This window comes from Propithecus coquereli, unplaced genomic scaffold (assembly GCF_000956105.1).
Source record: "Propithecus coquereli isolate 6110/MARCELLA unplaced genomic scaffold, Pcoq_1.0 Scaffold181, whole genome shotgun sequence".
In the NCBI taxonomy this organism is placed as follows: Eukaryota; Metazoa; Chordata; class Mammalia; order Primates; family Indriidae; genus Propithecus; species Propithecus coquereli.
In genome coordinates, this window is record NW_012142857.1 from 1,949,806 (window position 1) to 1,973,149 (window position 23,344).

The following is a 23,344-nucleotide window of genomic DNA, read 5'->3' on the forward strand; positions in this document are numbered from 1 at the left end:
TGTGTTGATTAGTTAATACCAATTTGATGGTGAGTACAAATGGGTCCCGTTCTGCTGCTCTTGTGGTGCTCCACTTTGGATAATGACCACAGACTTTTCTAAACAGCACCATTCCCCTATGATGCAGGAAACATCCTAAGGACCTAGTGTGCGTCGTGTAGGTGCTGGGAATACAGAGCTGGGTAGGACGCGGTTCCCTGCCCTCCAGCGGGAGCTGGGTAAACAGACAATTGCGATGTGCTGTGAGAAGTGCTCTCCTAGACCCCAGGTACTGCAGAAGCCAGAGGCCCATGCCTCGCTCTGGTGGGGTGTCTGGAGAAGGCTTTACCCAAAAGTAGGATGAGAGCTAATCAAAAACTGTAAGTAGGCGTGAGCTAGGTAAACAGGGACAGTGGTATTCCCAGCAGAGGGAACGGCATGTGTAAAACTCTGCAGCTTGAACTTGCAGGATGTCTTGAGAGAGCACCACTCGCTGTTGTCATGGGAAATTTGCTCTGTGCCCCACAGAGGGAGGGGGCTTCCCAGAGCCTCCCAGAGCACCCAGGTCCATAGCACTATCCTCGAACTCCAGTGAGAAATCCAGAATTTACCATGGTTGCCCTAGCTGCTCCCTTCCTGTGGCCACGCTGGCTTTCTTGGTGGTTCTTCAAACTCACGAGCATCTTGTGCTTCGGGGTCCTCAGAAAAGCGGTTTCTTCTGTTGGACTGCTCACTCCACCCTTCCCGCTAACTCTGCTCAAGGATTAGGTATCGCTTCTTTACACCCTGCTACTTTGCTGTTTGTTGCACAAACAGTGGTTTCTCTGAGAGCCCTTTCCACAGCGGGGCAGGTGGGCGGCAGGGCACCGAGGCTGGAGCCTGCAACGGAGTGATATCGCCTCTCTCTCTGCCCCTCCCACAGAGCACCCAGCCGCTCAGGACACCCCACCGAGGTAAGTGAGCTCCCCTGCCTACGCCCCACCCCATCTAGTCCCCATCAGCCAAAGGGTGCAGGCAGTCTTCTCAGAATGGTGGCAGGAGAGAGAGCCAACACACGGGTAGGGCTGGGGTCTTGGCCTTGGGCAGGGTCTGGGCCCTCCTTGCAGCCACCAAAGCACCGCCTCCCTCAGTGCACCAAAGTGCTTGCCTTACACACACACACAGACGCACGCCCAGCCCTGCCATGCTGCTGAAGGATGATTTTTCAGTCTTATCTGCACACCTCCGGGCTGCGTTTCCTCTTGTAGTCCTCCCTCCACATTCTTGGACAGGCAGACCCACACGAAAGCCACCTTGGGGTCACTCATCCCCCCAGGCACTCTGCTGAAGGCCTTGCAAACAAAATCTGCAGAGGTTCTGAGGGCCTAGGGGAGGGGCCCAGGGACCCCGGCTAGGAAGTCATTGACCCTCGCTCGGGTCCACACTTTCCTGTTCGGTGGCATCTGCTGCAGTGAAGGCCCATGTTGCAGGAGAAAGAAGCCAATTCACAGCCCCTGGACAGTCTGTGCCTGATCCTGGCTGGGGCAGGGGTGCAGTTGGGAGGGGTGCAGCCTTTCAGAGCCCATTAGAGGGGCTGGGCACTCCCATAACTGCGCCCACCTGTGCCCACTGCCTGGCCGGCCCCTCTCTCCAGCTGCCCGCTTGACCATCTCCCTCAGTCTCACAACCTGTCCCGTGTCCCTTTTCTTTGCGAATTTACTTCAGCACCAAGGCCCCTGAATCAGAAAGCCAACCGTTGTTCTGTCATTTAACAAATATTTGAGTATCTACTATGTACCAGGCACTGGTTGGGATGCTAAAGATACAGCAAAATCCCTGACCTCACAGGACTCACATCCCAACACAGAGAATTTGGATAAATACACGAACAAGGTCATCTGAGACGGGGAGGGGCCGGCCACTGGGTTGTGGCTCTTTAGATCAAGAAGCTCTCCCTGGGGATGTGACCTTGAGGAGACCTGAAGACGGAGGCTGGAGCAGGGGGTAGAGGGGACAGGGGTCCAAAGAGGGGGAAAGGCAAGTACAAAGGCTCAGGTGAGACCAGGGAAGGAGGCAGGCGTGGCTGTGGGGGTTATTCTGGGTGCGGTGGGAAGTCGCCGAATGGTTTCAAGCAGATGAATGGCCCGGTCAGAACAAGCGGGGGCCAGGAGATGTGGGAGGAGGCCAATGGCAAGGCTGAGGCTGGCTCGGCTGCTTGGATGAAGGCGCAGTAGCGGAGCGGGGACATGGGAGGCCAGGCTCCCCCCGACCCCCGAGGACCGGGTGGGCAGCATGCAGTGTGGGACGCTGCCAGGTTGCCCAGGGTTGGAGCTTGAGCCCTGGGTGCTGCATACTGAGATGAAGACAAGAGGAGGCAGGGGGCGGCAAGGACCACGTATAGCACCAGAGGACATTGAGATCTGAGATTCCCATTAAGATGTCCCAGGGGAGAAGGAAGGAGACAGCAGCTGGGGATGAGGAGGTCAGGCCTGGAAACATGCATCTGGAGGTCAGGGACACCGACGTGGTTTTGAAGCCTCAGAGGAAGACAGAGAGTCTGCTCGATCTGGGCTGCTGTCACCAACCATAGCCCGGTCCCTGCTCCTGTACTGCCCTGCCTCTGACATTGTCAGTCTCCAAGCCCTGTCGGTTCCAGCACCACCACCCCCAATGGCGTCTCCCCTTCCTGGCCCATTGCTGGGGTACACTTTGGGCAGTCGGGGAGCTCTCCCCTGCACTGGGTGGTCAGTCAACTTTCTCCTGTCTGCAGGCCCCAGGCTCAGGAGTCCAATTATGAAAATTTGAGCCAGATGAACTCCCGGAGCCCAGCTGCCGCCGCGTGCTCACCGTGAGGAGCCCTGCGGCCACCCACACCCATTTGTGCACCGTGAGGAATAAAGGCCGATTCCAGGCCTAGCTGGTCCAGCCCTTCCTGAAGGTCCCCAGGCACTTGGGCAGCCTCCATCAGGGTGACCCCTCCAGGGGGTCCGGATCCTAAACACAAAGGCTCTTCCAGTCTCCTACATGGACATCTGTCTCAGAGCCCCCTGGTATTATGCCAGCAAGGCCAGCACTTCGAAAGAGTGTGTGTGTCTGTGTGTGTGAATGTATGAACTTCATGTGAAACTTCCAGAAACTTCCCTCACCCTTCCTTACCTAGGACACCATAGCAAAGCAGACAGGAAACTCGTCATAGGGTCTGGAGGCCCAGTCTTTGTCCTGCTCTGTCACCGACTTGCTGTGTGTACGGGAACACTTTCTTCACCTCTCGCGTCTCAGTTCATCCACTGTTGAACAAGGACAATAATATTCTTCCCTCCTGGCTGGCGGGACTATCAAGATCTGAGGAAATAACGGATGTGAAGGAGCTTTGGAAAGTACAAAGCGGTCTGCAGATGTGAGGGCCAGCACAGGCCGCTCCTTGCAGAGCCACCTTTGGATGTGCAAAGAGTGCTCGATTAAGCTACTGCTCACAGCAGCCTCGCAGAGAACAGAGGGTTCCAGAGAGCAAGCCCGGGCTGGGGCTGAGCAAACCTATGGTCAGAGGGACATCAAATCCTGGAAACTCAGTGGCAGGAAGCCCCTGTTTCCTGGGATTTCCACTGTGACTGTCCCACACCCTCTGCACTGCCTTGAGCTGGGGCCCCTAGGAAAAAGAAATCAAACACCCACCTCTCAAAGCATCTGGAAACCACTGTCTTAGGGACTAGGAGCTGGGAGAGCTGAGGAAAGGTCTGGGATAGAGGGTCCCAGCAGAGACCCTGTGCATGGTCTCTGACCTGCAACCTCCCAGGATGTACAAAGTCTAAAAGCATTGGCAGTTTCACCCCATTTGCTCGAGTCTGGCCAGGTTGACTTTTGAGGAGTGCTACCTCCCCTGTTTACACTCCAGTGTGAATTTGTTGATCCTATTAGCTCCTGCAGGCCTTGATGTTCAAGGGAAAGGGAAGAGGCTTGCCTGGGATCCAGGTGAGCTGGCAAGAGGAAAGGGCGACAGGATAGGGCAGTGGTCCCCAACCTTTTTGGCACTGGGGACCGGTTTCATGGAAGACAATTTTTCCACGGAAGATGGAAGACGGAGGAGGGGGCAGAGGAGGAGGCAGAGCTCTGGCAGTGATGTGAGGCCCTGTTTTCCTAATAGGCCACGGATGGATACCAGACTGCGGCCCAGGGGTTGTGGACCACAGGGATAGGGGACTAAAGAGGCAGTGAATGAGATATCGTCTTGCCCCAATTAAAATGGCTTCTATCAAAAAGACAGGCAATAACAAATGCTGGCAAGGATGTGGAGAAAGGGGAACCTTCTTACACTTTTAGTGGGAATGTAAATTAGTACAGCCACTATGGAGAGCCATATGGAAGTTCCTCAAAAAACGAAAAATAGAGCTACCATAGGATCCAGCAATGTCATTGCTTGGTATATGTCCAAAAGAAAGGATATCAGTATATCAGAGAGATATCTTCACCTCCACATTTATTTATCATAGCCAAGAAATGGAATCAACCTAAGCGTCCATCAGTGGATGAATGGATAATGAAAATATATTACAAATACACAATGGAATACTATTCACCCATAAAAAGAATGAAATCCTGTCATTTCAACAACCAGTGTTTGGAACTGGAAGGCATTATGAAATAATGTGAAATAAGCCAGGCACAGAAAGACAAATATCAAATGTTCCCACTCATATGTGGGAGCCAAAAAAAACTGAACTCGTGGGGCTAGAGTAGAGTGATGGTTAGCAGAGGCTTGGAAGGGTGGGGAGGAGGGTCAAGTGGGGATGGTAAATGAGTACAGAAATACGCTTAGGTAGAATGAGTAAGATCTAGCATTCAGTAGCAAAATTGGATGACTATAGTTAACAGTAATTTAGTGTATAGTTTAAAATAACTAAAAGAGTGGAACTGGAATGTTACTAACACAAAGAAATGGTAAATGCTTGAGGTGAAGGATACCCCCTGATTAGGTCATTACACATTGTATGCCTGTGTCAAAACATCACATGTACCCTATAAATATGTACAACTATTATGTACCCATAATAATTAAAAATAAAATTTGTCATTAGAAGAGGCCATGATGCTTTTTCAAGGGAGATGGTCTGATGGTTGAGTGATCGTCACCAGTCACGAAGCAAGCAGTGGGTTGCAAAGTCCCCTCCTTGCCAGAGCCTTCTCCAGGGCAGGTGAGTGACGACAGCTCATGGTTACCTTGGGATCCCTCCAGGAGCCTGTCTGAGCTGTTAACAGGTCACAGGAGTTGGCATTTGTACTTCCTCATACGGGGACACTTTGGGGCCCCTCCGTGGAAAGTCCTGTACGACCAGGGAAGAAGTTAAGGATGGGAGTGGTGTGCTCTGGAACATCTGCCTAGTCTTTGAGGTCAGTTTCACAGCCAAGAAAAACTGTGATAGGAATTACTTCTTCTGTATTTGCTTTGTGCTGGCAATTGGGCGAGGTGTTTGGAGATACAAAAGTGAGTAAGGCGTCTGTACCAGGGTGGGCCGGGTTGTGCTGTGATAACAAACAAACCCCCAAATCACAGTGGTTGAAAACAAGTGTTTATTTCTCACCGAAGCGACATGGCTCGAGCTACATCTGCTCATCGTTGTCACTCGGGGTCCTGGCTCCCAGGGATCCAGCATCGGTAATGCTGTGGATTGCTGGGCTGGAGGTTAAAAGAAAGCTCTGGAGAGCCTCCCACTTGTGATCGTTGTGCATCAGCCAGAACTAGCCACGTGCCCCACACGCCCACAAGAAACCAGCCCGTGCAGCTCTACATGGTGCTTGGAAGAAGTAAGGCCAGGAACATTTGGGACAGCACCGTAGCACAGTGGAGCCCTCCAGAGATAGTGAGAGGCACAGTAAGTGGAAGTGTTGTCAGGGCCACAGTCGAGGTAGCTGGGGGTACTATGGCAGCACCCAAAAGGAGGAACTGGCCATCTCAGGAAGCTTCCTGGAGGAGGGTACATGGAGCTGGTACACTCTGGCCGTGTAAGTGCGGGAGGCTATGGGGGAGAGTGGAGTTCAGGAGGTAAACAAGAAGGGACGGTCTGAGTAAAGACCAAGAGGTGGGACACAGTGCAACGTTTAAGTGGTTGAAGTCGCTGCAGCATGAGGATGGAGGCGGGGCGTGGCCAGAGGTGGGGCAGCAGGGCGCCCCTCCACAAGGTGGACAGTGCTGCCCCCAACAGGGATGAGAGCAGCAGAAGGGGACCAGCGCACCCAAGGGCCCAAGAACGGTGCTCCCTGCAATAGTCTGCACGGTTGCTTTCCCCCATGTGACCACTGGCCTCTCCAGAACCAGGCTGCCCCGGGGCGAGGGCCCTGGGAGCTCAGAGCAGCATCTGCCGGTGTGTTCCGAGGAGCACCTGCTTCAGGAACACCTGGAGAGCTTGTTCAGATGCTCGTTCTGAGCAGCACCTGGACCTACCGAACCACAGGCCTGGGGGTGCTAGGGAAGAGTGGCGCTGGGTGACCAGGGAGAGACTGGAATTTTAAACAAGTTCAGGAGATTCTGCCCCCTTTCTATTATGATCATTTTCAAACACACACCAAAAAAGCTGAAAAAGACGATCACTCACGTAACCCTCACCTCCATTTGACAGTTACTCGCATTGGCTTGATGCTCGTGTGTGTATTCGGCAGGACCATTTGCAGTAAGCTGCAGGCATCAGCACCTCACCCCTAAATACCTCCCGAGAACAAGAGCATTCTCTATCGGCTCAATACCATTACCACACTTGAGAAGATTAACATTAATTCAATACTATGTTACAGCCCATATTCAGATTTCTCCAATTGTCCTCCAAATGTCTTTTTGAGTTTGTTGTTTCGAGCCGGGATCCAGTTGACGCCAGGTGATCCCCAAGCAAGCCCTTATGCAAGCCCTGGCATAACCCGCATAACGCGTAGACATGTGCGGTGCTAGCTGACAATCTGGCAGTCCCGCCTGCTGTATTTGCACTTTGAAATGGGGCGTCTTGGAAACTAAGGAAGTGCCATTTGTCAGAGGAGCACACCTCTGATGAGCGGTTTCGGACACAGTGATGAGCCCTGGGGAGCACACTGAGGAGGACAGCCGGCCCTCCTACGGCTGCACATGGCTCACAGGCCACCTCCAGCTCAGCCTCCTGAGAAAGCAGCTGCTCCTGGGGGCAGAGGGGAGCTAGTGACCCCTGGGCTGGCCTCACAGCCTGGCACCGTCCCTGCGAGAGGTCTGGGTGGAGCAGAGCCACCTACCCTCCCCCATCTGACCCTCTCGGAGTACTCAGGCTCTGTTGCTGGCAAGCAAGGACCAGAGACACAAGCAACACTGTCCTGGCGCCACAGAGTCGGGAGAGAATGACCTAGAAGCCTTGGTGTTTTCTAGATCCGACTTCCTGTTGTGGTGCAGGGCGCAAGGCTAGAGCTGTCCCCAGCCCTGGCACAGCACTCCGTGAGCCGCTCGTGCCCAGAGGCCCTGAAGGGCAGGCTTCCCTCTGCAGCCAGCGCCCACCAGACTTTGAGGATGGCCGAGGGAGGAAGTGGCCGACAGCTGACCTGGTGATCTCTCAGGTCCACTGTGAGCCCAACATACTTCCCCTGCCCTCAACAAGCAGCATCTGAAAATTTAAAACTAGACGTAGCGACATGAGAAGCAACTGCCCAGCAAATAAGCTGCGGTGAAGGTAAGCCCTGCGGTGAGATGGAAACGGTGGCTGGGGACACGTGGCTGAGTTCTCTCCTGTATCCCCCTAGCCAGACAGGACAAGAGAGCCAGGGCAGGGCAGGGGGTGGGCCCCACCAGTCACAGAGGCCTCAGGCTGGGAGGGACCTTAGACAAGAGTTAAGACTCCTGGGCTTTGTCCTGGCTCCAGCCTTGGCCACTTAGGTCTAGTCCCTCCCTCGCCATAATAATGGCCCCTCATGTTTCTGGGGCTCTCATAATCCCAAAGTCCCGTGAGATCTCCAGCGGCTCTCACTAACAGCCCAGGTAACACTGGAATTATCCTCATTTTAAAAGGAGGAAAAAGCCCCAGCCAAGGTCCCACGTGTTCAGACAAAACTGTGATCAGAATCCAGGCCTGGCAGCTGTGGCCCTGCTCCTTCCACACGGCACTGCCTTCTCCTTCCCTCGTTTGTGCTCCCATCTCTTTCCTCCTCCCCCGGGCTCCTTCCTCTGTCATATGTTACAAACCAAAAAGAGAAACACACGATCTGCCAATACAAGGACACAAAATTATTTGGGATTGGGACTCTCTGGGTTTTCCAGGGTTTGGGCTTTGGGATTCCAGACCTTCCTCCTCCATAGCCTGTCCCCAAGTCCTGCGCCAGTGACCTTGAAGGGCCCCCAGGGCTGCAGGTTGCCCAGGAGAGCCCCTGTGGAGAAACTCACCTCCACACCCTGACCAGAGGCAGCAGCGGGGTCTGGCTGTGACCGCGGGGGGAGGAGGGGATTAGAGGGAAAGGCCCTAAGAAATACTGATTAAGGAGGAAGTGGCCCAGAGCAGGCCAACCAGGGCAAGCTGGGGATTGCAAGGTAAATCTGGTCTAAGCCACAAATTTAGACTATATTAAAATACAGTGTCTAGGTCAGAGCCCATCTTGGTCCACTCTGACCAAAAGATCAGGAAAGTGGGTCTGTTTCCTAAAAAAATGTTTAGGCTAGAAAGGAAGACCAAGAGGGAAGAGGGCTGTCTTCAGAGGAGGAGTATTTTTGGAGGAAGACCTTTTCTGAGCTGCCCCATGGTGGCATGGACCCTTTCCAAGCAGCGTTTCTTTCAGGGAGCGTCCCCACAAAGATGCCCACTGGTCTGGAGATGGTTAACTTGATTGCTACACTAGAAGGTGGGACAACTTGTCTCTAAGCCACTTTCCAACCCTTAAATTCTGTGATTCCATTGGGAAAAAGAAGCCAAGCCCAGGCAAGGGAGGGGGAGACACACCCCACTCCCAGAAGGTCCTGTCCCAGCAGAATCCCAAACTGGTGAATGTGCAGACCCTCCTACCACACCACCACGGACTCAAGGTGCCCCTGACACTACAGAGGAACTCCCTGGCATTCCCATGCTGCAGGTGGCTTTCCCCAGCAGACCACGACAGAGCTAGGGTTACACTGCCCTCCCCTGGCAGCTCTGGCCTCCCAGAGGCACCTCCACCCCCACCTCCTCACAACTCAGGCCTTGGGAGCCTTTCGTGCAGCTTTTATGGCCCTCCTCCTACCAAGCTCAAGGCCACAATACAGACTCTCAAGGGGCTCACCTGACCTCTCTGGGATCACCAGGCAACCTCCTGTCCATGCCAATTCTTAAGCCCCCAAGTCTGTGGTCCCGAACTCCTGGTACCAGTCCCCGGCCTGTTAGGGACCAGGTTGCAAAGCGAGTGAAACTTCATCTGTATTTACAACAGCTCGCATCACCGCCTGAGCTCCACACCCGTCCTCAGTCCATGGAAACACTGTCTTCCATGAACTCGGTCCCTGGTGCCAAAAAGGTTGGGGACCACTGCCCCCAAGTTATGCATTCTCTGTGAAATTAGAGGCCTCACCCACTGTGGCGAAAGGTCACAGACTAAAGATTCTACCCATTACGAGCTTTCTAATTCAAAATTTTTCTTAGGCTGGGCGCGGTGGCTCACGCCTGTAATCCTAGCACTCTGGGAGGCCGAGGCGGGCGGATCGTTTGAGCTCAGGAGTTCGAGACCAGCCTGAGCAAGAGCGAGACCCCGTCTCTACCAAAAATAGAAAGAAATTAATCGGACAGCTAAAAATATATAGAAAAAAATTAGCCGGGCATGGTGGCGTGTGCCTGTAGTCCCAGCTACTCGGGAGGCTGAGGCAGGAGGATCGCTTGAGCCCAGGAGTTTGAGGTTGCTGTGAGCTATGATGATGCCACGGCACTCTAGCCCGGGCAAGACAGTGAGACTCTGTCTCAAAAAAAAAAAAAAATTTTTCTTAGTGTGATTTATGTATGAAAATAAGACCTGCTAACCAACTTGCCAAAAACAATGAGAGAGGCCCACCATATGTCAATTAAATTTGAATCTAGTTTATTTGAAGAAGTTTACTTAACCAATTCTCATTTCTTCCTGTTTCTCACCATTATATAAAACTCATCCTTTGTATGAGCATGTAAAATACTGAACAATGAATAAGTGAACAGTGCACATTTAATGACCATAATTCAGTTGTGGTTTTTAAAAGTCACACCAGACATGTGGGAAGGAAAAGAGTTTAATACACTTAAGAAGTATTTGTTTCCACATAAGTGATTTTAAACCACAGAAAGAAAAATAAATTCTCTTGGTGCCCAGTGAGAGGTATTACATCTGTACATTAAAAAATAAAAGTTATAATCAACATTTCATAGCAATTTCATTATCTCAAAATGGGATCAGCAGTATAATTTTCTTTTCGAGTCATTGTCATCAGGAATCAGGAACCTACCCAGAGTGAAGGAAACTTTGAACACAGCTGCTCCAGGACACCGGATGCCTGAGGCCTGCTCTGAAACACACAAGTATCACCGTGGACCAGAAGGAGGTCAGCATTGGTAAGTCTAGAACTTTATGCAGCACAACCCAGAGATAAGTGGGAGAACACAGAAGGGGACGCTTTTTTTTTTAAAGCAACATGCTGATTTCCCAATATTATATTCTCCATCTTGCTTAATAACATGTTAACGGATCAGAAAAATGATCAGATAACTATCTTAAAATAGCTGGAAAGTTGGCCCAAATGGAGAGAAGAACAGTGAAGGATTAAGTGCAAAGTGGCTTATGGTCATACCTGTCCCACAGATGTGGGATGAGACCAGTCTTGGGCGACGACCGAGGCCTGCAGTTTGAACTTGCCACTGGTTTAATGTGCCGACCACGGGACACAACTACTGAAAAGCTGGCGCCGCCCAAGTGTCCAGGGGAGGGAACTACATTGCTTGGGGCACACTGGTGTGACCCTAATCCAGGGCAGGGGTTGGGATGAGGCAAGGGAGGCACCAGGGCCATAAAATTCAAGGAAGCACGCTCTTGTGGTCCCGCCAATCCTGGGCACAGCCCTGTCAGGATAACATGGATGAGTTTGGGCACTGCCCCCCAAATGCAGCCCTGTTAGACATCGTGGTGGGAGGGGACTAAAGAAACGGGTATTTAACCTGCAGAGGATGACTAAGAGGTGGGGGTGTCAGAGATGTGACCGACAATGTCTGAAGGTCTGTGCAGTGGGGGGACAAGAGAGCAGCCCCAGCCTGGACTGCTCCAGGCAGGACCCTGAGAAACAGGCAACACCACCAGGAGGCATCTGGGTCAGCACAAAGCAGAACTATGGAAAGAGCCACCAGTGGCAGCCTGGGCTTGCCCGGCAGGGGCTGAACTGCCAGGCAGGGGATGGGGCAGGGGAGAGGCTGGAAGAGCCTGGCTGAGTGAGTGGTGGGAGTGGGTGAACTTTCACAATCCTTCTGACTTTAAAAGTCTACGATTCCAGGATATTTGCTTCCTGCTCCGGAAGAAATAAATTAATTTTAGGAATAAAAAATCAATGAGGGCCGGCCATGACGGCTCACACCTGTAGTCCCAGGCTACGAGGGAGGCTCAGCTGGGAGAACTGCGTGCGGCCAGGAGCTCGGGGCTGCAGTCAGCTACGCACATGCCACCGCCCTCCAGCTTTGACGGAGTGAGACTTCACAAAAAAATAAAAACCAAATGAAAACCTGTACATCACCTTCATTCAAAGGAAGGCGGACAGGTTCACTCATAACTTGTATGACACGGATACAACGATTTTGGTGACTGACTGGGAGGAACAAGGAGGCTGTCACTTGGTTGAAGGGAGGTTAGGTTGGTCTGTGGGTTCTCATTTTCTGGACTAAGCTTCTTCCCCCAACCTCAAAGAACTGAGAGACTCGGGCACAAGCCCAGGGCAGCAGAAGCATTCGATGACTGAGCCAGCACACTGATGGTGAGATTAAGAAACAAGTCGTGCCTCGGAGTTCAGATCCTGTGTGTGCAGGAGCTTTGGAAACACGTGCAGGAGGGGCCCGGCCCCATTGCCACCATCACGCCGCGCAGACGCATCCTGTGCCTTCCAGCGTTGTGCCCTTCACTGCTCTAGTTAGGCGGTGCAGCGACGCAGTTTGGGGATGTGATGCCTCTCTGACCCACCTGTGCATCGCAGGGTGGGTATCGATGAACAGAGAAGCTGAGAGATGCTTTTCATGGCCGCCAGAACACTGCGTCCTCCTGCTCCCAGGAAGCTGTCAGGCATCCTTACAAGGAGGCTGGCCGTGGTCTTGCTTGATCCCAGTACCGATGTGTAGCACCCGTCACTGTATCTAAAACTGTGACCCTGCGCTCCCTGGAGGCCAACAGTTTTTCAAGCAGAGGCTCATTACCCCTGCAAGCCGATGGGCAGCCTGGTCTATCTGCTGCCTTTTCCCCAGGAGGCCACAGCAGCATGGCAGTATTCTGAACTGCCTGGGTTTCTTTACTCTTAGCCCAGATTTTCTCACGGGAACCTATGAGTTGAGTCAACCTCCTGACATTAAGCATGAGGGAGTTAAAGACGGAGTACTTTTACGGACCACCTCTGATAATCAAGTTACAATATCAATAAATCGGATGACATGAGGCATAAAAATCAATATCACCTTTAACAAGTGAAATACTTTACCAGATAGTGCAATATCTCTATAATTTGGATTCTTATCAGTCACAACCAAAGATTGATTTTATTTTTATAATTTTTACAGACCAAATACATTATGTTATAAACTTTCAAAAATTAACAGATTAATCATTATTCTTTAAAATGTATATACTATCAAAAATTTCACATTCTAGGATATCAATAATTACAACCTCCTCAAAGAAAACACCACATAAAATATTTCCTGTCACAAAATCATTGTTGCCAAATCAGCCAATTAAGCTGTCCACAGCTTCTAAACTTTTCTTATACACAGAACAAGGTAACTGATTTGGAAGATGGAGGGAAGCGAAGACAAGGGAAGCTGAGACATGTCCCTCTGAGATGGACACTTTGTGGCCTATAAAACTCAGACACTGAACAGGGATGTTCTCTGTCAGAGCTCCAAAGCTCGTCTGTGAGGCAGAATTGTTCTGTCCAACTAAAGAAGTTCGGAATAGAGGCAGGAGGATCGCTTGAGCCCAGGAGTTTGAGATTGCTGCGAGCTAGGCTGACGCCAGTGCACTCGAGCCTGGGCAACAGAGCAAGACTCTGTCACAACAACAACAAAAAAGAAGTTCGGAATAAAAAGGGGTACCTACAGACTTCCAAATGTTGGGGGAAGCATTCCAAAAGGACATTTGAGAAGAGATTATCACCGTTAACTATATCCATATCCCCCTACTAAAAGCTCTTGGTGGCTGTTTAGACATTTTTAAATAAATATTCCTCGGTTATAGACAAGCTGTAAACAAAGACACAGTATGCAAGTTGTACAAACCAAATCCATTTTGAGGTGACAGAATTATGCATATGACGACAGAAGTCAAATTGCTAATTCCTGGGGGAAATAACATGAGCAAGAAGATGGCAACAGAACAAGGCAACGTTACACACAGGCTTTGGTAATGAACGGACTGTTAACAGAAGGCACGTGGCTACTGAAAAAAAGCCAAACTTCCGTAGTTCTCCTGACCTGGCCCCGTGTCCAAGGACAAGTATCTCGGCAGGTCCAGGAGCTTCATCTGAGTTTAAATGTGGAGTGAAAACACAAGCAGGGAACAGACAGTCATGTCCACAGGGCTGAGAAGGTGATGTGAGTGAGGCTGGGGGAAGCACCGGAGGGAATGCAGGGACTGTCACTGGGGAGAGTCAGCCCTGCCTGTACGCCCCACCACAGGGACCAAACAGAGCCACCCGTGCAAAGCACGCTGATCCCAGCCCGCCCAGCTGGCACCCCCAATCCAGATAGGTGGCTCCTTCTCCATGAGGACACGTGACTGGATGGAAATGGACTTGTCACCATCTCTGCTATCCACTGTGACCAGGATCAAGGGATCATATTGTACACAGGACTCACTTATCTCCTTTCTGAGAGAAATAATACGTTAAAGCTAGTGTATTTCTCCACATCTGAGAAATGCAGAAATTGTCAAAGTTGACTTTTTTACTTTGGAGGGACACCAACAGGGTTCAAAAGTGAGGGTTCTACATGACTCCCAAAGTCGTCAGATCTGGACAGGAGTCTTAACATTTAAATAAAAAGGGGAGACAGGCAGGGAGACAGACAGAGAACTCCATCTGGGGCTCTTGTGAGATGACTGGGACATTTGGCAACTGTGAGTGGCTCTGTACCCAAGTGGAACTCAGTAAGTTTCTCCTGTGGATGAACATAAAAACTGCAAAGTCCCCACAAAGTTTTAAGAGGTAAGAAAACATACACACACCACACAGAATTATCTAACGCCTCCAGACTTGCATCTCAGTCAACTACTCGTTGGCCAAACGGAGCTCTGCGGTGAAACTGAGCAAAGTTACTTGTGCAACAGCAAAGTTAAATGTAAACATAAACAGCAAGGGGGGTTTCAAGAGCCTCAGGATCACTATCGTATGTTGTCCAAATAATGCACTTCTGGATACAAACAGTTAACGAGAAGAGCCAGGAAGATCTTCCCATCTTGGAGGCAATGGCCAGGATGCTTTATAAACTGGGCGGCTTGTGATATCTGATCCTGGTACTCAACATACTGCTTACTCAATGTCATGGACTCAAGAGCATTCAGAGCCTAAAAGACACAGAAGACAGAGGGTTAACTTCACAGATGCATGTAACCTGACTGCCACAGGTGGAGCACACCTACTATTACTACCCGGTTCAGCTGTGAGCCTAAAGGGACGGAAGCCTACAGAACTGAGGTTCGGATCTGGAAGGCAGGCAGTGATTAACCACAGCAGAAGGTGTCCAGCAACGCCAGCCCCTCTGGCTTTTGCAGCCTCCCATGCCCAGCCTTCCTTCTTCCTGTTCCCTGCTATTTCCCAAGGCTTCCTTACCAATAGCCGCTGCTGCAGCAGGCTGGTCTCACTGCTGGACACCTCACCTGCCACACCCACTACTGCAGCCTGCCCTGTCGCAGTTCTCCCCAGTACCACCTGCGGGATCCTCCCCACCACATCATCTGCTTCCTCTTTTCCTGGAGCCCAACTGGAAATCACAGGCACCAGCTGCACCTTGCTAAGGTGAGACCTGTTTAATATGCTGTGGGATTTGTTCCTAGGTTACAAAATAATGTCACATTAAACTGTCTAACTGAATGAAATTCTAAAGAAACCAGTTGCTAAGTGCTGCTGAAGGTAAATGACAGATCATTAAATCGGCCAAGAAACATAAAGTACAGATCAAGTTCCTCCCGATTCCGTCTGACAAATGGCCCAGAATCAGTGGAAGAAAAGCCTCCCCCGCCTCTCTTCAGAGGAAGAAAAAATACATTCCTCGACTCCATAATTTTAATTTTTCCTTCCTTCATAGTAGGAGAAGAGAAGGAGAAGAGACTGTATATGGAGAAAACAAAAAGTCACAACAGTAGCAGTTCTTGGGGTGGGGAGTTTTGCTTTCCAAGTGCGTAAGCTCCCCCACCCCAAGGCCCTGACCACAGGCCCTTCCTCAAGGTGACATACCCACCACCGCGGAGTTCCCCTCTCCCTTCCTGTCCCATCTATGGGAATCACCTCGCTAGAGAATATATATTAAAAGATGGAATTTGCTTGGTTCAGAAAACGAGGAGGGATTTTTTTTTTTCTTTTAGTTTCTTTAGAGATTTTTTTGAGGATGGTAAAGGAACTGGAAGCTTAGAAATAAATTGCCAGGTGGGCTGTAGATGGAAGTCTTAGGGTCGAAAATAAACAACTGAAGGGATTTAGGTATCAAGCTAAGAGCTGTGTGAACAGAGTTCAATCTAAGAATAGGAATCGATGAAGACAGGCACTCCCATGAACTGCAGTGTCCTGTCTCTCTCCTCTCCCTTTCTATTTTTAAATTTAGCCACCCAAATGGTCTACTTTGACAGTCTGCCTAAGATTAATCATTTTGTAAAAAGATGGCTTTTTTCAAATCTGAAAATCCTGATGACAAGTAGGGGCATGCACGGAGCCATCAGTTTAAGTCTAAAGGAATGTGGGCAAAGAGAGGTGAGGCCTTGGTGACCCGCCCCAGCTAAAGCAAAGTACTGATGCTGCAAGTACCAGTGGTCACAAAAGAGTTAAGAGTTGTCAAATATACCCTGCAGCGCATCTCACTGACTCTACAACCTGCCCTCAAAGACTCATGCTCACTTGTGATATCTCACAGAAGACAACGGGGGATTCGAACGGCAGTTGGTGAACAGGGGTGACAAATATGAGGTTTTTTATAGGCCAAGATCCCTGTGAAGAACATGCCAATTTACTCTCTGATCCTTGCTCTTAATAACCAAGATCTCACACTGCATGTGGCTGGCTTAGACACCATAAACCCGCACAGGAGAGGAGCTGAGGGGTCCAGACACTTACGTGTACAGAGACAGCCATGCAAAGTGGTGAGGGGGAAAAGCCTGGAGCCGGACTGGCTGGTGTGAATCCCAGCCCCAACATGTACTAACTGTGTGATTTGGGGAAAATTACTTAGCCTCTCTGTTTCCTTATCCACAAAATCAGGATAATAATAGCTTCTGTGCTATAGGGTTGTTATGAGGATTAAATGAGTTAAAACTGTAACTCATTGAGTTAAAACTTAGAACAGTGCCTGGCATGTAGGAAGCACTCGGCCATCATTTCATACTGCACACCTTTGTACCTGGCCAGCTTGTTTACAGGTTATAGGAATGGGGCCACTGCCACGTGACCTTCCATGTTTTTGGAACAAACTGTGATTTGTCACAGCTACCATTCTCTCTCCGTTAGGTTAGTCCAGCATCTGCCAACAGTGATCAACCTTCAGAATCACAAAACAGGAACCAGTTCCTTGGTTCCCAGTTAAAGCTCAGCTAATTCACAACCATCTCAACTGTGGCCGCATCTGTTAAGCCAGCCCCGGCATGTGGCAGGTCAGTGCCTATTCACACTCATCAGGACCAAATTCAGTTCTAGACTGGCTTGCCCATAGCAGTAAGAGTGCTCTAGGCAAGTGCTTACAAAGACTGGTCTAGAATCTGAGGTGGGCACACATAGCCATTTTCCACTCAGCGGGGCACACAAGAAGGAACGCTGCACCACTGCAGGGCATCACGTCACGGTGTGTACAGGCCAGAGCTGCCACCTCCCCACCTTCTGGGAAAGACGTGCTGGAAAACCACTAACCCTTCTCTATAAATACTGACCTGCTGAGCTTTTGGGGTCAGATGTAACTCAGAGCCAGGCTTCAAACGGATCTGATCTTCTGCAGGAACCTGAACTGAAAGGAAGGCAGCCATGCCTCGGGCAACCACACGGAACCTTGGGCATTAGGGAGAGGTCGGAGGAAGTACATGACTATTAAAGTAAGTATTTTTAAACAAATACCGTATTTTCTATTAAAAAACAAGATAAACATACTTCCAGATCTACTGTGTTATTAGTCTCTTCAGAAAAATCTTAAATATGATCAAGAAGGAGCTTTCATCTTCCCTTCTATTATTACCATATAAAAAACATATGCGTAATTCAGATTCGAGAATGGAAGCATTGGCAAAGATGTGAAATAAATGGAACCTTCATACATTGCTGGTGGAAATGTAAATGCTGCGGAAGACAGCTTGGCAGTTGCTCAATAAGTGAAACATAGAGCTACCATATGACCCAGCAATTCCACTCCTGGGTATATACCCAAAAAACTGAAAGCAGATGTTCTAACAAAAACTCATACACAAATGTTCATAGCAGCATTGCCCTTAACAGCCAAAAGGTTGAAATAATCCAAATGCCCATGAGCTGATGAATGGATAAACAAAATGTGCAAAGCATGGTATACAATGGAAAATTATTCAGCCATAAAAAGGAATGAAATTCTTACACATGCTACAATTTGGATAAACTTTATGTTACATAAGTCAGACATAAGAGGCCACAATGATATGATTCCATTTATATGAAATGTCCAAAGTAGTATTTAATGCATAAACTTATAATGTCAATTAGTGGTCACCAGAGATTGGGGGCTGAAGAGAATGGAGGTGACTATTTAATGGGTACAGGGCTTCCTTTCAGGCTGATGAAAACATTCTGAAACTAGATTGTGGTGATGGCTGCAACAATACTAGGAATGTACTAAATGTCACTGAATTGTGCTTATTAAAGTGGTGGCCTTGGAAAGTTTTAAGTTCTATGCATTTTACCACAATAAAAAAATAATAAAAGCACTTGATTCGAGCAAAAGATACACAGCCAAATTTAAGTGAAACAAAATCACAGAGTCTTGCTAAATTCTACGAAAACAAAGAAACATGATGTTAACTGGTTTGGAATGAGTGGTTCCCAAAGTTACAACAACATGATGGGCTATTCCACAAGGATGCTGACATCAGCGTGGTATTCCGACTCTCTTCAACATTGACATGGGCTTGAGAAGAAAACCATGCAGTAAGTAAGCATTATGAGATTACATGGGAAGCGAATGGCAAATTCTTTTGTGCCTTGGGATTTTTAGCAACAAAAACCTAGACCTGCTTCTCATTACTCATCCTTCTTACTTATCCTTCTTACCCACTGACCTCAACCCATCTTGATGCCTTGACAGTTCACCAGATTAAGCCCCTCACAGGTTCTGCATCTCCCTGAGCTCATCCAGTGCCTGCAAGAAAGCAGGTGACTGGGGGATTTTAACCTAACTCCGCATATCATCACTGGCTCAAAACCAAAAAGAAATCAGTAGGTTATGGAAGAAGAAATCAGCAGTCAGGTTATGGGGTCAAAATACAAGAGATACTATTAAAAAAATACTGTTTGAACTTGAAGGGTTTTTTTAAAAGGTAAGAAAAAACAAACATGCTTTTCAGAATGGAAAGATGCAATCAGACTCTGGTTTTTTTTTCCCATTAATCTTTCTGGAAAACCTAGATCCTAAGTTGAGAAACCTACTAAAGTATCACAACTTGAACGCAGGTGCATATGTCTGAAGCCCATTTAGAACAGCAGCGGTCGACGCTTCCTTACCTGTTAGACAAGGGCGACTTCCGGCCCAGCCCGATTGCCCCCAGGATCCCAGAGCTGAGCCTCTCCTCTGCCACAAGGCTCTGCCTGCTCTGAAGCATGAGCAGGATTCGAATGACAGATTCCGTCAGGACGGAGTCATTCTGCTCCATCTGGATCAGGGACAGCTGCAGGACTTGGTGCCACCACAAAAATAGCTTCGCCTCTTCCTGCACGGAGCTGGGGGAGACAGCAGAGGAAAATAAAATTAGAAGTGGATTTTTTTTCCACTCTCATTTAACTGAAAGTCTACATTTGAGTTTTAAGTATAACGGACATTTAGTACTTTGTAAGCTTAGGCTAATGGGTGATAATGTTAAAAAGTAGTGGGCTTTATGTTCTTCCACTTAGTCCTCAGAACAGCCCTTTAAGGTAGGGATTATCATCTCAACTGGTAAGGAAGCTGAAGCTCAGTGTTTCAAAATGCTGGTTTTCGGAAATAAAAAACTTGCTTAGAAAATTAGCCCATCGAAGGCATCAGAGGCAGAACCTTTCCAAAACAAGTGTCACTGTACCTCACAGCCTTGTTTTTTACGCATCCCTTTTTTGTGTGTGTAGACTTAAACACACACATAAACTCTAAATTCCAAGTTAACCAAATACGAGTTTGATACAACAGCCAGAGGGCCAAACGTACCCTGGATACACCTGTTCCAACCACTTGCTTAAGATAAGGAGCACTTTCATTTCGTTCCTTAGAGTTTGTTCGCTATTTAAACACTGAAGCAGGTAGACATAAAGCGTCAAGTAACTGCCGAGAGCTAGGCACTCCTGCAGAAATTCTTCCATGGTGAGCTCAGGAACTTGAAGGGACACCAGAATGGGGCCCCATCCTAAATTTTGATTGAGGGAGCCTGAGAACAGAACGCCAAGAGAAGACATCAAGATATAAACAGGAATCAAACGACTTAACAAGTCTAATGAGTCTTTTTACTTTTAAGCTTTAGGTCAAGACCACATTTCTCACGTTGGCCCTGAAGGCCACACAAGTGAAATGACCCCAGGGCTTATATTGGAAAGCCCTCGTGCTAGATGCCTGTCCCCAAGCTAGCCACTAGCGGAGGTTAAGAAATCAGAGTTCTGGGATGCATGTTTATAAATCACCTTTCTTATTATATTATTAAAATCTCATGTAGATACTGCCTGTCTCAGTCATCTGAGAGTTTTAATTTTAATACCATTTTTAAGTATGTATGAACGCTTAAGCTTTTCCAAGGGAAAATGTTATCACTCAGTCTATCATTAAGTATTTTTACTTATCAAAGCTTAGGTTGACTCATATCTTGACAGAAACCATTTGATTTTTAATAACATAAATGAATTTGGAAGAGGAGTGCTATCCTAATGATTCTCCACTCTTTAGGTGGAGTGAGGGTGTGGTGGCACGGTGACGTGCACAGCTCTACCTCACGGGTGGACATGGATTGTTCATGGGTTGTCAGGACAGGACGGATGGCAGGTTATGGGCACTTCCTGGATCCTGGTTCCAATACCCTTCTTTCTCTGCCACTGTGAATTGAGATGTGTATCTGGATATTAGGGAAAATTAACCTAGTGGCACATTATCATATAGATTCTGGTTGACAGCCTTTTCTTCGAGGACTATGACTTGGCCTGTGACATAGCATGATCTGCCTATTATAACGGGTTGGTCTGATACTCTATAACCAATGTAAAATGAGTTAGAGCTTTTCTGCCTTGAAACATGTGACTGTACCAACAGACACAGGCCATAGGTTCTCATGCTAACTGCGATCTTTTCTGAAAAAGAGAGATATATATATTCTGAAGCACTCACACCATTTACAAAGCAGAAATTAGAATGGTACAATCCCTCATTGGGAAGAGTCTGGAAAGATCTCCTAATGACAAAGCAGCTTTAATCTTGCCTGCAAAAGATCAATATAATGAGAGCATAAGATGACGTCCTCTTACTTTCTTTGAAGTAGGCAGTGATGCAGGCTTCTGCGGTCTCCGCCATGTGGCGGACGGAAGCCAGGCTCTGGCAGGCAGCGGTTAAAAGGGGTAGCACCACTAGCCCATGCACTTTTTGGCCAATCCAGGTCCGGATGCTGCCCCGGAGGAACTCTGCTGTTGGAACAGCTGCGTTGTTCATCATCATTAGGACTTCCGTGAAGAGGCTGCTGAGCGCCATGTGGCGAGCCTGGCTGTCCATGTCTGAAGGGAACATAGACACACGCTCAAGAACGGCTGCTAGAACGTGAGTATGAATGTGATCAACAGAACAGTGGTTCAGTCTCAGCTGCTCTCTAGGCAGACTTTCCAGTCCCAGTGGCTGATTGCAAGGGACTGGAAGGAGGGCTCTGGGTGGCATTTAGATGTTACAGATAGGATGTGGCACAGAAGTACTTTGTATGAGCAAAAGCAAGGAATGACTGGGAGTTCCCTGCGTACAACAGTGTGGCTGAGAAACACCTTAATAAACAGACAGACCTCAAGCTGGTGTGAAAGAGTAACTTATTTATCAGAACATGCCTAATGAGTCTATTTTTCCAAACTTTGCTCATGGAAAACCAAATACACAGATCTCAGCAGTCATTCTTAAACTAAGCAGCAACAGTACCACCAGCCCCACTACTATCACTGCTACTGCCGTCAGTATCCCCGGGTGATTTACACAGAACAAAAATTATTACTTACAACTAAATATAAATGAAAGGAAAGACCTTTTCAAAGGTTCCTAACAGCAGCTCTTTTATTTCTGTGTTTTTGAAATAAGAAAAGTAGACAGACTTGAAATATGAATGGGTCTTTTAAAAAACTTTGCAGATGAAAAAAATAAAATGCAAGAAAAAGCAAATTCATTTTACAAGAGAAGTGCAAATAAATAGGAGAGGTCACTGAGGTAGAGACCTTCTTCACATTCAAAAATAGAAAATATGTTTCGCTGAGAGTTAAAAGGCATTAATTTTTGCCAACTATTTCTAGTTCTCCCTAAGTTGGGTGTTTCTTTTTTTTTATTTTTTATGGAATAGAACTGTGGCTTTCACACCACAAGGATTCAGTATTTATGTCAATGGGAATGATAAAAAGTTGAGAGAGCTCTTACTCATCACACCCATCAAAACCGGGTTATATAGGGTTAAATAAACCCTCACTCAATGTTACTAAAAGACCTACTTATTATCAAGCAAAGACTAAAAAAAAAAACTTTGAGAGAGATAACAACAGTATGCATATGTGAATATTTATTTTTTCACATATTTCTATGAGTACAAATATTCTTGGTAATAAAGGCCTTATCTCTGAATTTCAACTGAATAGCAACTGCATCTTTCAATGCTGACTCACAGGAACAGATTACCACAATAAGCCTCCTAACAGAGCCCAGTCTCGCCCCTTCCTGTTCATCATCAACAGGGCCAAAAATAAATGTTTTCCTAAAAACCAGATCTGATCCTATCACTCTCCTGATTAGATCTCTCTAGAATACCCTCTCCCCTTTCCCTGGTCAGCTATTATTCAACCTTCCTGGTCCAGTCACATGTGACCAACTCCGGAACAGTTTCTCTAACAGTGCTGGCTGATTTTTCTTTCTTTTTTTCTCGAACATTCACTGAACGTTGCTGAGTTGCTAGGCTGGTGCTAAAATTTTAGATGTTATTATCTCATTTGATATTTATAATATCTATATGAAATGGGTGTGATTATTAACAAGGTTTAGCACATTTTCTTACAGTTACTGGTCATTGGGATATTTTCTTTTGTAGAATGTTGTTTCAAAGCTCTTGTCCAGCTTTTTTCTACTGAGTTATCTTTTTCTTCCTTGTTTTATCCAGTGTGGCAATCTCAGTCATTCGCATTTAATATAATTACTGATGCCATTGGGTCTAATCTACTATCTTACCATGTGCATCTTATTTGTCCCTCCTACTCTACATTCCTTTTTCTCTCTTTTATTTGCTTCTTTTACATTATTTATTAGTCTACTTTTTCCCTCTTTTACTTTGGAAGTTAAACACTGTCTTAACACTCTGATAATGATTATCCTACAAATGACATCATGCATTCCTGATTTTTCCAAGTCTGATGTAAATTGGGTCCCAGACAATGCAAGGGCTTTGAAACATCCTAATTGCTTTCACCTTCCCTGCCGTTGCCATAGCCCAACAAGACATCACTGTTATTCTTGTTTTATACAGTCAGATTTCATTTAGATTTACCCACACATTTGCCAGTTTCATTGCTCCTCATTCTTAGTTTCTTCCTATTTATCTTCTCTTT

At 47.8% G+C, this 23,344-nt stretch overlaps 2 protein-coding genes across 2 annotated transcripts in view; one reads left to right on the plus strand and one right to left on the minus strand.

The window, feature by feature from the left end:
- SIGLEC15 (sialic acid binding Ig-like lectin 15) overlaps nt 1-2,810 on the plus strand; it is a 14,665-nt gene extending 11,855 nt beyond the window's left edge. The window contains exons 5-6 of the mRNA XM_012642661.1: nt 902-932; nt 2,729-2,810. Coding sequence (XP_012498115.1) covers nt 902-932; nt 2,729-2,810 — 113 coding nt within the window. The remainder of the gene's footprint in view (nt 1-901; nt 933-2,728) is intronic.
- A 10,351-nt stretch (nt 2,811-13,161) lies between these two features.
- EPG5 (ectopic P-granules autophagy protein 5 homolog (C. elegans)) overlaps nt 13,162-23,344 on the minus strand; it is a 109,502-nt gene continuing 99,319 nt past the window's right edge. Inside the window, 4 exon segments of the mRNA XM_012642631.1 lie at nt 13,162-14,688; nt 17,254-17,368; nt 19,064-19,279; nt 19,737-19,953. Coding sequence (XP_012498085.1) covers nt 14,506-14,688; nt 17,254-17,368; nt 19,064-19,279; nt 19,737-19,953 — 731 coding nt within the window. The 3' untranslated portion in view covers nt 13,162-14,505.